At 42.2% G+C, this 15243-nt stretch overlaps 1 protein-coding gene, 1 long non-coding RNA gene and 2 other non-coding genes across 9 annotated transcripts; 1 reads left to right on the top strand and 3 right to left on the bottom strand.

Moving 5' to 3' along the window:
- Positions 1-1110: 1110 nt before the first annotated feature.
- On the bottom strand, positions 1111-2781 carry LOC118966780. The gene is made up of 3 exons (XR_005053669.1): positions 2565-2781; positions 1774-1873; positions 1111-1641 (listed from the first exon to the last, which is right to left on the bottom strand). It is a non-coding gene; the product is annotated as an uncharacterized LOC118966780 (long non-coding RNA).
- Positions 1837-9303, top strand: LOC110533948 (extensin). 6 transcript variants are annotated; one of them, XM_021618540.2, is made up of 6 exons: positions 1837-2185; positions 3101-3199; positions 7211-7268; positions 7482-7514; positions 7693-7844; positions 8034-9303. In XM_021618540.2, the coding sequence occupies exons 3-6, from the start codon at positions 7220-7222 to the stop codon at positions 8727-8729; spliced, it is 930 nt and encodes a 309-aa protein (XP_021474215.2). In that variant the 5' UTR covers positions 1837-2185; positions 3101-3199; positions 7211-7219; the 3' UTR covers positions 8730-9303. The 6 variants fall into 6 exon arrangements, with proteins under 6 accessions (XP_021474215.2, XP_036846266.1, XP_036846263.1 ...); XM_036990371.1 differs by lacking the exon at positions 7211-7268 and having other exon boundaries at positions 1878-2185; XM_036990368.1 differs by lacking the exons at positions 1837-2185; positions 3101-3199 and adding an exon at positions 4325-5150.
- A 2761-nt stretch (positions 9304-12064) lies between these two features.
- Positions 12065-12146, bottom strand: trnas-gcu. Its single transcript has one exon. It is a non-coding gene; the product is annotated as a tRNA-Ser (tRNA).
- A 410-nt stretch (positions 12147-12556) lies between these two features.
- On the bottom strand, positions 12557-12690 carry LOC118937073. The gene has a single exon (XR_005034469.1). It is a non-coding gene; the product is annotated as a U8 small nucleolar RNA (small nucleolar RNA).
- Positions 12691-15243: the final 2553 nt, after the last annotated feature.

Here is a 15243-nt window from a genome sequence, read left to right as displayed (position 1 = left end):
CTGCCAGACACTGCAAGGCAATAGGTAAACCAAAGTCAGACAGTCCAAATTGATTCAATATGAATGTGGTTGTATCCCATGTAGAGATAGAAGGACATACCTTGAATGAAGCGGGTGGCATCTTGGGAGGAACCTATGCTCGTCTCTTTCCCCCCAGGGATCCCCTCTAAGACGGGCCTGCCTTTATTTAGCTCCAAGGCCATGTCCTCTGCTGGGGTAAGGTCAGCCTTTGGTGACCCACCACCCGTGCCTTGTCTGTGGGTATTCTTTTTCACTGCTAAAACAGTACAGACAATGTGTGAGCAGGCACCTTCTGGGTACAATATATGCTTGTGCTTTGTTAAATATTAGTCAGGGACCATACCATTCTGCAGAATGTTCTTGTATTTGATTTTGACCTGCTGCCATGTCCGTTTTGGCCCGTTCATGTTTAATCTACACACACACACACACACACACACACTTAATGGAGTCACACTGCAAAAAATTACTTGGTATTTTTGTCTTGTTTTCAGTAAAAATATCAAATTTTATCATAGCTTTATACAGTGTGATGGAGTTACTTTACACAATTTCACTCATATCTGCAGTGCATTTCAATAAAAAAAATTAACCGTTTCATAATTACAGTACAACTGCATTTTTGGAGATGTGAATTAAATATTTGAATTGTAATTGTGATGTTTCAGCGGAGCGGTGAGTGTGTAATTGTGCACTACTTACGCATTCAGGCGGTCTGCAATACTTTGCCACGCTTTTTCTCTTTGCTTTATCACTGTGGCGGTGTTGCCTTTCTTCTTAATTATATCTTTTACCTCCTCGTATGCCTCCATGAGGATTTGTGCTTCCGACGGGGAAAAGTACGCGGCTCTAGTTGCCATGGTAAATCAGTTAATCTGTGATCTGTGGCGGGGTCTATTTGAGTGAGCCGTGAGCGCGCACCTATCCAGGATTGGTTTCACCTGGCTTAATGAATCCGTGTCTGCTCATCCTGGCTTGGTCTTTGTGCAACCAATTAAGCCTGGACGCACATGTTTTGGCTTCATTGAGCTCAGCTGAGTCATTTATCCCGGATGTCTTAATTCTACTTTTGTGCAACAGGCCCCTGGATGGGTATTTTACATATCAACTAACCACATCATATGTTATATCAAACTGTCACTTGATGACTCAGTCAATGACGTGCAACACAACAATTGGTTGATGCATGCTATGTCTGAGCAGGGGTACACGACCTAATGCCTCGATCACACCGAGAGAGACATACTCAAAATGGTACGCAGTATCATCTGGATATGTGTGCAATAAAAGTTCAACATTCACCCTTTGCTACCATTTCTGGCAATCCTTCTACACATACAGTTTGATGCATAACGTATGCCTCACACATAATGCACTGCAACTGCCTCTGCAACGCAATGCTGCAAAGCAAACGCAGCGTTCCATTGGAAATGAATGTGCTTCTGGTGTACCAGAATGCCAAAACTGTCGGTGTGATCAAGGCGTGTGGAAATGAATGTACTTCTGGTGTACCAGAATGCAATAGCTCTGTCTGTGTGATCTGTCTGTAAGTCTTCCAGTTCTCGTGCTTGCTTCTGCCTCCTTCTGGTAGACTGGCATAATGCAGCTTGGTTCCGAGTTCTGAAATGTTGAAACAAAAAATGTATTTGAGGCTCAGGGCTTATATTACAAAGGCTAATTGTGTCAGGGATAAATGTTTACCCAAGATGATCAAATACTGTAGCTAGGTAAAGTAAAATCAAAGTCTCGTACCACAGATTTTCTAAACATATTGACTCTATGCGTCACAGGTTCCATCCATCCGGTTTGCACGGACAGGGATGACCGCTGAGGACTCGCGGCTTGCCTCGCCCTGTTTTGCAACATCGAAGCAGCATTTTGAAGACATTCGTTGAAAAAAAAAATACAATGTATCCTTTCGTTGATGTAGGATGGAAGTCTCTCTAGAACAACTACTTTTTTTCATGTCTGAAAAGCCAGTAAATGAGAAATGGAGTGCCGGTACTATTTGATGAGCGGAGGAAAATTGATTTCGTTTAAAAGATATGGCTGTGAAGCCATGTGCTTCTTTGTTTACAAAAACATAGGCTGTTAGTGGAGTGGTGAAATTGTGTGAATAGTTCTGTAAAGAATTTGGACTTGTAAGAAGTGAGCCGCACAACCGGTAAGAAAGTCTGCGTTTTAGTCTAGTTGAAGACTAATATAATGAATTGGTTGTCCTTTTGTGTTGCGTGAGACATAAAACGCGTGGATTTACTTTGTCGATGGCCTTTGACATGCGCGCGCCTATTTCGGATTATTCTGGCATCAATGTTGCTTTGACCATCAAACCAGAAATTGTTTGCGTAAATTAGTTAAACCTTTCGGCAATTACCGCTATGGAACTTGTCTGTAACTTTGCGGTATCATGAATAATGTGTGGAAACGACGGATTGTGTGTAGCCACTAGCCAGCTTGCTATCGTTAGCTAGCTAGCTAGTTACGCAACAAAGAGATTTCGGAAGGAGGGTAAAGACCCCTGAAGAAAGTGGCACAAATGTTACCTTTCATTAGCTGCATTTGTAAGGACGAAAATCTCAAGGAGCCCAAAGTTTGTTTAGCTCTGAACTACATCACCAGATCGATTGTCTATCTAGTTAGATTTACCCAACTATATTGTTTGATTTGTCATAATAGCTAAATGTGTCTTGACTCGTGCATTAGCTAATTTTGAAAGTGCGCTTTCACATTCGGTATTTTGGAGAATAATTGACTGCGCACTGAAACCTATTTACTCGAAGCCAGCTAGCTATTCTGCAATAGATTTGCGCTCTAATAACTTTTCATAGCGCGTACATTTACTATTACAGGGATGTCCTCGTGTGGATTTTATGTGGGTGAGGGAAGGTCACGTGGGTAAAACGTTTGTTTTACAATCAACCTCTGCAATCCCCACACCCACCAATTCCTCCATTAGTTTGATTGAGGCTATGGTCATTGCTACGCGAATGTTTTACAATGTTACATTATTTATGGATTTTTGATATTGTGGATTCATAATTTGTTATTCAGATGTTAACATGCAATATTATTTCCCCAGTACCGGCAACTTGCCTGGAGCAGTCTATTCAGACAGTGGGACAAACTGTATCTGCCAACTCAATGCCTAGTTTCAATTCCCTACCGACCATTTGTAAGGGTGAGTGTTGTGGACTGTGGGAACATGGAAGAGTCTATGCATAAACATTTTGCTTGCATCTTTTTAACACTTCACCCCCTAATTACATACCATTAATGTTTTGAGACCCCTGGTGCCTTACAATGTTTACTGAGAATGTGCTTTGTGCTTTTTTGTCTGTTTTTTGTCTGCTATGTAATAAAGTGCTTACAGTGCAGGTAATGGTTATGTCCAACCTACCGCAATGTGAGCACTTCTGTCACAAGGCAGACGTCCTATCTGCTCAAATCTGACGTGGTCATCCAACATTTTGGTGAAAGAAAGTCCACTTCATTGTAATTTCCCAATTACATAGTTTCTGGCTTTCGGTTACTGGCCCAACGCTCTAACCACTAGGCTGCCTGCCACCCCATAAATGGTGGGATCCACTGAACTTGCTGTTTTTGCCCATTGGTGTCAAAAGTGCTGTTTGTGCAGGTAGATAAACTCATCAGACCTACTGCAAAACCAGCACTTCCTGACTCACAGGGTGCACCACTCATCCAGTTCCACCAGAGGGTAGGAATTCCTTGGTCGCAGTTGCGGCAAATAACATTGCCAGGGATCTCTAGTGTGGGTTTTGCGCTATAATGAAAGCACAGCCCAGATGCTGTGTCTCTGATGTGAATTCCCAAAGGTTTTAGATCCCTTGAAAACATCCAACTACGTTGCTGCTGGTTCTGGACAGCTTTGCTGGGTGATCAGCCTGTGCACTTCAGAGTCGCTGTGCAAACCCATGCAAAACTGACTATAACTGGAACTGATCACCCTTCCTAACTCACTACCCCTTGTCAACACAAATAAACCTAATATTGACTTGCACCTTTGCTGTCTCATCTTTGACCCAAAAAGGGCCCTTTAGCTGCTAGTATAGCTGTCAGAGTCACACAGCTTGTCTCTTTCCCTGAACAGCCCAGGAGTCATTTTGTTTCACCATTTTCTCCAATTTATTGGAATTTAGTGCAACTGGTCGTGGAACATGCTATGCTTCCTTGTGGTTTTACATTCTAAGTGGGGCCACTAAGACTGGCTTGTGTTGAGAGGCGGAGTCTTGGGCAATTGCCGGCAATCTTAAGAGGCATTGCACTTGTCTCGGTCTGACAGCACTGGCAGAGCGCGACCACTGGAGTAGATCACATGGGGGCAACATGGGAGGTGACATACAGAAAACAGGCAGGGCAAGAATGTCAACCATATTTCTGTAAAGGATTGTACAGTGGAGGATAGTAAGATCAGATGGCAAACAGTACATGAGAGGTATTTGAAATGTGACATGAAGTGAATGTTTAGAGGAACAAGTCAGAAATAAAGTGTTTGTTTGGACCCTATCTATCTTGCATTGAGACTCTGTTTTGTTGTCGAATAGGAAAGAATGTAGTGTCACAGAATGAAGTGAACTCAACTGTAGCTTGAAGGTATTTTGTAATCAAGACCCCTCGGTCTTGAGGAGGATAGCAGTCTCTCTTAGCTACAACATCCCAACTTGTGGCCAAGGCCAGTGACGAATAGCATATTTTGAACATCATGCCATATAGATTTTTACACTGTATCAATCAAATGTATTTTATAAAGCCCTTTTTTACATCAGCAGTTGTCACAAAGTTATTTAGATACCCAGCCTAAATACTATTGAACATTGTGTTTTATCCCTAATGTTGAGCATTGGGAGAGGTGTCATGCGTGGCTGGGAATGAATACCTTTAGCAGTATTATGATGAAGTGCTCCTAAAGGATATAATATGACATTTCCACTGTCTGCCATATAATGGTGGTCATGTAGTATGTTAATGTGTGCCCCAAAACACAACTGCTAATTTTCCTTGCAATGTATGTCTTTGAAGGGGGTGAGGATAGACTGGTCAGGACATGCTGGCCATTAAAGTGGTTTATAATCCTCTGCTGTATCACTACAGGATATTCTTTGATTATTATGGTGAGTGTGTGTGTCTCTCAGGGTCTCCCCACTGTTTTAGCGCATTTCTCAGATTCCTGCCCTGTTCCCCTCACACCTGTTTAAACGCCCCTCTGCCTCCTTAAAAGTGTGGTTCTAGCCCATTCAGGGGGCCTCTGAATCTGCCTATGCCACGACTACAGCCCAGATGAAGGCCCCTACAGCCATATTGCCACTCCTCAGTTCCCCTTTTCCATTGATGTTAAAACATTTTTATACAAATAATTTCTGTAGGTGTACAAATAGTCCTAATGTTCCTCCTTAGGTGTTTTTAGATAGTAGTGACTGTTCTCAAAGTAAAGAATTAAAGGACGTGGCCCCTTGCCACATTGCCTGTCTGGTTCACGGAGGGTAGTGATTATCCGAGTGCTTTCTCAATGCCCGGCAGAGAACATGATGACAAGGTACTGGTATTTCCCTTAAAGATCGCAGAGGTACAATGTATTTGTCTCTCTTAGTGTGATAGTTAAGTAACGCAATATGAGCTCTGACAGCAATTTGTCAGAAGCTTGCTGTGTGTTTGTGTGTAGTAGCATTCTATACTAATCCATCTCATACAGACTATTTGAGTTGTCAGTGCCCTAGAATTTGAATGTGCAAACTGCTAATGATGACCTATAAGGTTGTTCTGTGGTTATGCTCAGTGGACTTTTAGTGATGCAGGCCTGCCTCAAAGAAACAAAAGTGTTGTCACAGGTTACTAACAAAATGACAAGGCAGTAAAGACTTACTTTTGATATCCTTTTTCAGCGTTAGTTACTTGAAACAGAAGTCAACCCTACACCCCCAACCTAATTATTGTCTTGCCAAGTAACAGAAGTTAAAACGGAAAAGCCCAGCTGTTTTGAGAGAAGGGGTTCATTTTGCTGTTCACGCAGGTTTTGTCAAGAAAATGTCTGTTTTGCTAATATTACCCCCTTGGAGTCCAACATATGTCTGAACAGAGGTTAACTTGAAAAGGGGTTGAGAAGTTTCAAGTATTCTGTACTGGGGCATTATAGAACTCATTTGGCATACGTGTGTCAGTTGATGATGATCATGCAATACCATATTGGTATACAGATGACATGAAGAGAGAGCCTACAATGTATCTCTTCTGAAGAGTACTTCTAACAGGACCAAATGCAGCTGTAGTGAGGCCAAAACATCAAGGGCCCCTACCACCCCATGCACACTTTCTGCCCTCAGCGGGTGCCTGGCTGTCACGGTTTTACGAGTTGTAAGCCTATTTTATTTGAAGTTTCCATTTTATCGTTAATTCCCTCAGGTACACACTTATTATAGTGCTTAATGAGCGCTTTAACCATGTCCACGTCTCGAGGAGAAAAGGATGGTAGAGGTGCAAGGGGTGGAGTTTCTTGGGGTCAATAGCCAATGGAAAGCACCCAAATTATGAGTGGCATTGAGTTCAGTATTTATGAACTGTAAAGTTGTCTCAAACTGACACTGGGCTGTGAAGAGAGATACGAGTACAGGCGAGTAAGAAAATTATTTGAAAATTATCTGCTTCATATAATATGTGCTTTGATCATTAGGCTGGTCAAGAGGCCTGACTAGGTTAATTCAATTCATATATTTATCATTATTGTATAAGGGGACGTTTGATTGCATGCATCAATGATTGATCGTGGGTCTAAAACAGGATTTCTTTAAATTAGTTAATTGATGCTGTGGACATAAGCTTGAGCACGACCCTTTCCTGGAGTGAAGTGGGAAGATCTTTATATTCTATATAAAATATCATTGCTGCTCAGTCAAGATTTAACTTGTCAGTTTAGGGTCATGTGTAATGTAATTAATCTATTAAAAGGTGGACAGGTGATTTAATTGATTCATGTGGTAAATTGAAAGCTTTCTGTGTAGTCTGATAAAAATGAAAGGATATTTTGATGTAGGTAGTTTCAAATGTGAAAGGAACTAGTCAGTTTATCATCCAATGTGCCAATACAGCTACTAAGTGAACAGCAAGTGTCTGTGTTCTATGATCAAAGCAGAATAAAATTGAATTCCTACTGTATTTTACACCAGTCTGTGTTTTCCAGGTGGCAAGGATGATTTCTCAGGTTCTCCTGACGGGGACACTATGTTGCCTACTCCCAGGTCTGTTTCCACTCGAAACCAACATGTATGCCGAGTTGGCAACTAAATATAGCGTATATAACGGGGGCATAGCTTTCTATTGCAAACAGATTTTATGAAATAGAAAGTTATAAAGTTTTCCTAAACTTCTGAGTCTGCAGAGATTTATGCAGCAAGACCCCTCTCAACACTTCTGACCCTGTGGTATCCTCTATCCCTTATCCCGCTCTGCAGGTTTGCTGGATGCTACACCACTGAAGGCTAGAGGTAAAAGAAAATACAACAATGGCACGTGCTTGTTTTACTGCGTAGCCCAATCTTTGATTTATGTTTGACTTGCGTATGTGTGTGCGCGAGTGTTCGCACATGCAAGTTTCATTATTTTTCCTGAATGTGTTTTCTCCATCCCACTCTCTTCCACCACGGTTCCTGCCATTAAATACAGCTGTGAGGGAGGTCAGCATCGACTCTGCCCAGGCTCGTGGCTTCCTGTCTCAGTCACGCCCCAAACGGAACGTCGATCACAAGTGGCACCGCGGCACGCCTGATTTCCAGTCCTACTACAAATTCTACAACAGCATCGGCCATATTGAAGGAGTGAGTAAAGGGAGCAAATCATGAGACGCTCCCAAGCAGATTTTTCATCACTGTAATGAATGTTAAACAGAATTTAATACAGGTTATTTTCACCTGCCCATTCCTCAACCCACCTGATCACTTATTTTCTCTTTCCCTCCCTCTCTCATTCTCAAACCCTGTGTGGATCTCTCTCTATATTCCTCCCAGCTGTATGAGATTGACAGGATCAGGATGCTGTATCAGCAGATGCGTCACCTGGAGCAGGTCTATGGGCCAGACGCCTCCAGCTACCAGAATGCCCTGGGTGTGATAACCCCACCACCCACCACCATAGCTCCTACTACCACCACACTGCCTGCTACCACTCAGCCCACTCCTACTACCCAAGCACCACTTTCTTTTACTAAGACTGAAGTCCTGTATCTGTGTAACCCCAAAGACCCCCTCTGTAAAGCTCACATCGTCTACCTGCCTGCAGGGGCCATCCCAGTCCTCTGTGACCCACGCTACAACCCTGCCTGCAAACCCCAAACTGGTAAGGTGGTCATTGCTGCTGTACCTATGGAGCCAGCTCCTGCAGCACCTCTGGAGCCAGCTGTTGAAGCACCACCTCCACGATCTCCTAAGAAGTCTCTCCAACCTCCTCGTCCTCCTCCCATCGTCATTAAAGGGATGGAGTATGACTGTGACCCTTACTGGGACCCTGACTGCCTGATCGATCACCCACCTCGCCCTGTCAAGGCGACTGAGCCACTACCACCACCCCATACACTCCCCGTTGTTGTGGAGAAGGAGGTGAAGGAAGACGTTGCTCTTGAGGAGACCAAAACACCTTTTGACCTGCGTGATTTTCAGCATGACATATCTTACCGCTATTCTGACCAAGCCCCTGACCCGCAGTAGACGAATAAAACAACATAAAATTGACATACAGTAGTGTTAGTTTACAACAGAAGGTCAGTAAACAAATACAGGTAGAACAAAACCATAACTTTTTTATTAATGCATTTTCCCTCCAAGTATGACACTTTTTCACTTCATCAGAGAATATGGTTTCAGTTTTAGAGACAAGCCTGACAAAATCTTGTATTCAACGTGTGTATGTGAGCCTGTTATTTTGTTATTTGTCTGGGTTGTGGACTCTACGAGGTGTTGAAAGCGTTCCACAGACACAGTTGTGTCATGTTGGCTGGAAGTCCTTTTGATACACACGGGAAACTGTTGAGCGTGAAAAACCCAGCAGCGTTGCAGTTCTTGAAACACTCAAAGCGGTGTTCCTGGCTCCGACTACCATACCCCGTTCAAAAGCACTCAAATATTTTGTCTTCTCCATTCACCCTCTGAATGGAACACATACACAATCCATGTCTCAATTATCTCAAGGCTTAAAAATGATTCTTTAACCCGTCTCCTCCCCTTCATCTACACTGATTTGAAGTGGATTTAACAAGTGACATCAATAAAGGATCATAGCTTTCGCCTGGATTCATGTGGTCAGTTTGTCATGAAAAGAGCAGGTGTTCCTGATTTGTACACAGTGTATACAGTGCATTTGGAAAGTATTCAGACCCCTTCACTTTTTCCACATTTTGTTAAAATGGTTTTAGTAATTTTTTTCCCCCATCAATCTACACACAATAAAAACAGGTTTTTATTCACAACAAATGTATAAAAAATATACAACTAAAATTTGACATTTACATAAGTATTCAGACCCTTTACTCAGTACTTTGTTGATGCACCCCTTGCAGCGATTACAGCCTTGAGTCTTCTTGGGTATGACGCTACACCTGTATTTGAGGAGTTTTTCCCCATTCTCTGCAGATCCTCTCAAGCTCTGTCAGGTTGGATGGGGAGCGCTGCTGTACAGCTATTTTCAGGTCTCTCCCGAGATGTTAGATCGGGTTCAAGTCCGGGCTCTGGTTGGGCCACTCAAGGACATGAGACTTGTCCCGAAGGCACTCCTGCATTGTCTTGGCTGTTTGCTTAGGGTCGTTGTCCTGTTGGAAGGTGAACCTTCGCCCCAGTCTGAGCGCTCTGACGCAGGTTTTCATCAAGGATCTCTCTGTACTTTGCTCCATTCATCTTTCCCTCGATCCTGACTAGTCTCCCAGTCCCTGCCGCTGAAAAACATCCCCACAGCATTTTGCTGCCACCACCATGCTTCTCCGGAGGGATGGTATTAGCCAGGTGATGAGCGGTGCCTGCTTTCCTCCAGACTTGACGCTTGGCATTCAGGCCAAAGAGTTCAATCTTGGTTTTATCAGACCAGAGAATCTTGTTTCTCATGGTCTGAGACTCATATCAAGTTGTAGAAACGTCTCAAGGATGATCAATTGAAACAGGATACATCTGAGCTCAATTTCGAGTCTCATAGCAAAGGGTCTGAATACTTATGTAAAATAAGGTATTTGTTTTTTATTTTGAATACATTTGTTAACATTTCTTTAAAAAAAACGGTTTTTGCTTTGTCATTATGGGGTATTGTGTGTGTAGTGTGATGATTTAAAAAATAAATACGTTACAGCCTTATTCTAAAATGTAATAACATGTGACGTGGAATAAATTAAGGGGTCTGAATACTTTCTGAATTCACTGTATATAGATAGTCATATTGATTGTGGTCAAAGGACGCTCTCCAGTGGTGAGAAACAGAAAATGAATCCAGTTCTCTGGACAGTGTTAGGAAAATAGACTGGAATATTTAGTAAATGTGTAGTGATCGCATTTTCTAAAGTGTAACACACTATGCTAGAGTATTATGACTGGGAAATTGGCAGGACGAATTTGTGTGTGAGTATGTATAATGTTATTAAGTAGCTACCTGTGCATAGTTTATATTTAGTTATTAGTATGATTTTTACTTTTCACCTCTGAGCAGTCTATGGCGCTGGATTTAGGCTCCAGTCTCTGGAGGCGTGTTTTCGAATTCCGCCGCTGCCATATGAGTTTTAATAGCATTTCTCGCGGTGATCCTATGGTCATGGGTTCACTTAATCAAGCGCTGTAGTATCATGTAAATATGTCGCCTGACGACTCCAATTAGTCGGCCGGTCTATATTCGCTACATACATCCAATCTAAAACTGCAATTAATGAAATTGTTAGGAGAAATAACGTAGCAGGTTAGGAAAAAGGGTTAGCGAAAATGCACACCTAACCACTTCTAACCAGCATTGGGCAACATGTCATCAGCATCTGGCTCTGAGGAGCATTTCTCGAAGACGAGGCCTATTGTATGCTGTCTCCGTTGTCATTCAGTTAAAGATGCACTATGCAGTAAACCCTAATTTCAGTTTGTGTGGTGTATCGAGTCATTGTACTATTTAAACCGCTGTGAAGTATATTTTCCATAACTCAACATATTGCATTTTCGGCTCTTTAAAGCTGGTGTACAAAATCGAACGTAAGACGAATTTGTCCAGATCGACCAAAAAGTTACATATTGCAGCTGGTACTTGATTGAACTTCATCCTGCAGCCATCGCCTGCATTGTGGGACGTTATATTGTCAACCAATCATTTGTGGTTTTGCAGATGCGTAGACCACTCAAACGAGCCCCCAATCGTCTATCGCCGTGGCGTAGTGTTTGTAAGAAGCAATATGTTTTGGTAGCCAGGCAAGTGAACATGATGAAATAACATATTTAACAGAAATATAGCTAGAGTATTTGACAGCAAAAAAAATGAAGAAATATAGATTGTTAAACTGCAAAGCACCTAGTACTCTACCCGAAACTTGCATTTCTGTTAAATGAATTGGTGACTGTTACTTCATACACCCTTTATAACTTTATAACTCAATCAAGTGGATAAAGGTAAAAGGCACCGCTGAGATTCGAACTCAGGATCTCCTGTTTACTAGACAGGCGCTTTAACCATCTAAGCCACGGCACCGCCTGAAAATCTGTGAGCGGAGTGTTTCTTTGTACGTTGAATTAGGTGCGAAACTGAATCCGACTGCTATTTTAATGGTGACTAAATGATTTAGCCTAGTCAAATATAGAACATTTAACTCATGGATACAGCCTGGTTGTGATGTTTGTGTTGTTTGTGATTAGGCCTACATTAAATTACATTTCACTATACAGCTCCGAATCCAAATATTATTTTCAAACACATTTTCTTAAATACTCGAGTAGAATTCTAGCTGTACGTAACCAACGGTTGTAGCAAACGCGTTCAGAGGGGAAATAAACTCCTATTACAAATCTTCCATCAATGACAAAATCTCTCCTAACGACGAGGATGGGATTCGAACCCACGCGTGCAGAGCACAATGGATTAGCAGTCCATCGCCTTAACCACTCGGCCACCTCGTCGAATGTATGAAAGCTGTTCCAGTACCATATTATGGAAAATACATCATACACAAAAATCATTCTGAGTATCACATTTGAGTTGTCAACTATATTTCCCAATTGCCATTAGAGGTCAAATCTCCTGGTAGTTGTTGTGAATTTGTTAGATTACTTGTTAGATATTTCTGCACTGTCGGAACGAGAAGCACAAGCATTTCGCTACACTCGCTACACTTACATGGTTAAAATATTACATCTGCTAACCATGTGTTTGTGACCAATAACATTGTTTTTGATTTATACAGTATCACAATTGGAAGCAGTATTTTGAAGGGCGTGGGCGGAAGGCTTGTTCAACATACATTTGAAGATGGCAGCATGCGCACAGAACTATAGGTTTACTTTCACAATAGTTATTAAGTCGTCAGCTAATCAGAACGGGATCATCGGAGTGTTGTAGTTCTCCGAAGATCAGGTGAGAATAATCATTTCTCATCAAATTCCATTCATCATGTTCTGATACTTCATTACTGAAGTAACAGGTAAGGATGTACCTCACTGACGATACTTTAATCCAATGGCAGCAATGGACAAGAATGCGAGGCAACTAATTTTAGATCATGGTTAAAATATTACATTTTTGCCGATGCTGATACATTACAAACTATAATTCCATGTCAGTCCTACACAAATGTGTATTTTGTATCCCTATCGTTACATTTACGTACATGTCATGGAAAGTCGGTATCTTTTACTTATTTGAGAATGCTTTGCGGCAAATATTAGCATAACCTCAGACCAACAGCCTTCCCATTGGTGCATACTCTGGTTGGCTTATTTGCTTTTAAAGTGGCACGTTTGTACTATCATCTTAATGACAACAACCTATTTCTACAAGCAAACGTTTTGTGGTGAATTTTGTCCAAATGTTCTGTGTTATTTCGCTGAATAAATACAAAAGAGAACGGTCGGAAATAAAATATCGTGACTGCTACTCCATTACTTACACCGCACTCGTGACAGCAAAGGTTTTCCGCTTTTGCAGCGAGTGGTTGCTGCTCCACGCGGCAGATAAGTAAAACGACATCACCACACCAAATAATTTACAAGACTGTGTTGCTCCAAAGAACATTGCACTTGCTTATTATTGAGACCGTGACAGAAAGAAACACTCAGAAAACCATTTCAGCAGCAGGACTGTCGTACGTAGGCTAACCCATGCAGACCCAGTTGATTTCAATATGAATTTACTATCTCCCATCTGGCGCTAGCCTATTATCACTTTCTATCCAATGTAATTGAACACCATGCCAGTTTGAAGACATGACGCACCATCACTGTTTCATTTTTTTTATCTAGTCTGAGTTAAGTCATTGCAAAACTATTTTCAACAGAATTGATCTCTGATGAGTTAACCCTCATACTACCGACTGGGGTCATTTAGACTATATTACCTTAGTTGGCTGCTTTGAGCAAAACTTTAATATAATAAAAATATATTCTAGGAGCATATTGTTTGTGAATGATCTTTATTCAGAGTTCACTTGAATTTCAACAATGTCAGGTACAGGCAGGGATGACTGGGGCCTTCAGCAAGTAAGACACAAGGTAAGATTCACAGGTATAAATTCCCACTGTGCCATGACAAAGTTAACTACATTACTTTAGTTGGCTGCTTTGAGCAAACTTGTATGTAATATAACCTATTCTGGGAGCCTAGTGTGTGTGTATGATCTATGTGGAATATTGTTGGACCATTGGTTTCCCTGAAAACAGGTATTGACAGGAGGAGCAATACTTTACAGACGACACCCTATCCAGCGACTGTGATCTGAGAACCTTTTTTTGCAGCAACGCTTGGCCCTAACCACTGCTCCATAATTGCTGTCTGTCAACCTCCCTCTCCTCATGATGTGCCAGTTGGGGTTGGTGCGCTGGCCAACTGTTTCCTGTCGTATAGCCTCTTGCTGCTCCATCAACAGTGCCATGCCAGCCAGGATGCCTGCATGCCCCAGGTGCCCTTGTTTTCTTTTTAACAATGTCTAGTACAGAAAGGGATGACAGGGAGGGTAGCGGTTGTTCTGGCTCAGTTTCAAGGAGAGATGCCATTCCACTGAACCTGCCCCGTAGACGGTTCCTCAGCCAGGTCCTCCACTGACGTCACCTGGTTGGGCACGGCTGGCTTCCTCCACTCACATTCCACATCCATACGGCCGATATTGTGAAACGCCAAAATAGGCTGCATGGCTACACTTAAGGGCTATACGGTGGCATTTGCATGTGGTAAAGGGAATCAAATCAAATGTTATTTCTCACATGCGCCGAATACAACAGGTGTAGACCTTTCTGTGATATGCTTACTTACAAGCCCTTAACCAACAATGCAGATCAACAAATAGTTCAGAAAATACTTGCTAAATCAACAAAAGTAAAACATGTAATAAAAAGTAGCACAATAAAATAACAATAACGAGGCTATGCATAGATAATAAACAGCGAGTAGCAGCAGTGTAAAAACAAAGGGGGGTGTCAATGTAAATAGTCTGGGTGGACATTTTATTGGTTATTCAGCAGTATTATGGCTTGGGGGAAAAAGCTGTTAAGGAGACTCTTGGACCTAGATTTGGCGCTCCGGTACTGCTTGCCGTGTGGTAGCTGAGAGAACAGTCAATGACTTGGGTGACTGGAATCTTTGACCGTTTTTTGGGCCTTCCTCTGACACCACCTAGTATATACGTTACCAGTCAAAAGTTTGGACACACCTACTCATTCCAGAGGTTTTCTTTATTTTTACTATGTTCTACGTTGTGCGGCTGCTTGGCCATGGGAACCAATTTCATGAAGCTCCCGACGAACAGTTATTGTGCTGACGTTGCTTCCAGATGCAGTTTTGAACTCTGAAGTGAGTGTTGCAACCAAGAACGGACTATTTTTACACGCTACGCGTTTCGGCACTCGTCTGTCCCATTTTGTGAGCTTTTATGCCCCCTACCACTTCGCGGCTGAGCCGTTGTTGCTGCTAGACGTTTCTACTTCACAAAAACAGCACTTACAGTTGACAGGGGCAGCTCTAACAGGGCAGATATTTGACGAAGTGACTTGTTGGAAAGGTGGCATC

This window comes from Oncorhynchus mykiss, chromosome 10 (assembly GCF_013265735.2).
Source record: "Oncorhynchus mykiss isolate Arlee chromosome 10, USDA_OmykA_1.1, whole genome shotgun sequence".
Taxonomy (NCBI): domain Eukaryota; kingdom Metazoa; phylum Chordata; class Actinopteri; order Salmoniformes; family Salmonidae; genus Oncorhynchus; species Oncorhynchus mykiss.
Note: the sequence above shows the minus strand (reverse complement) of the source record. Positions and strands in the feature narration are given on the sequence as shown.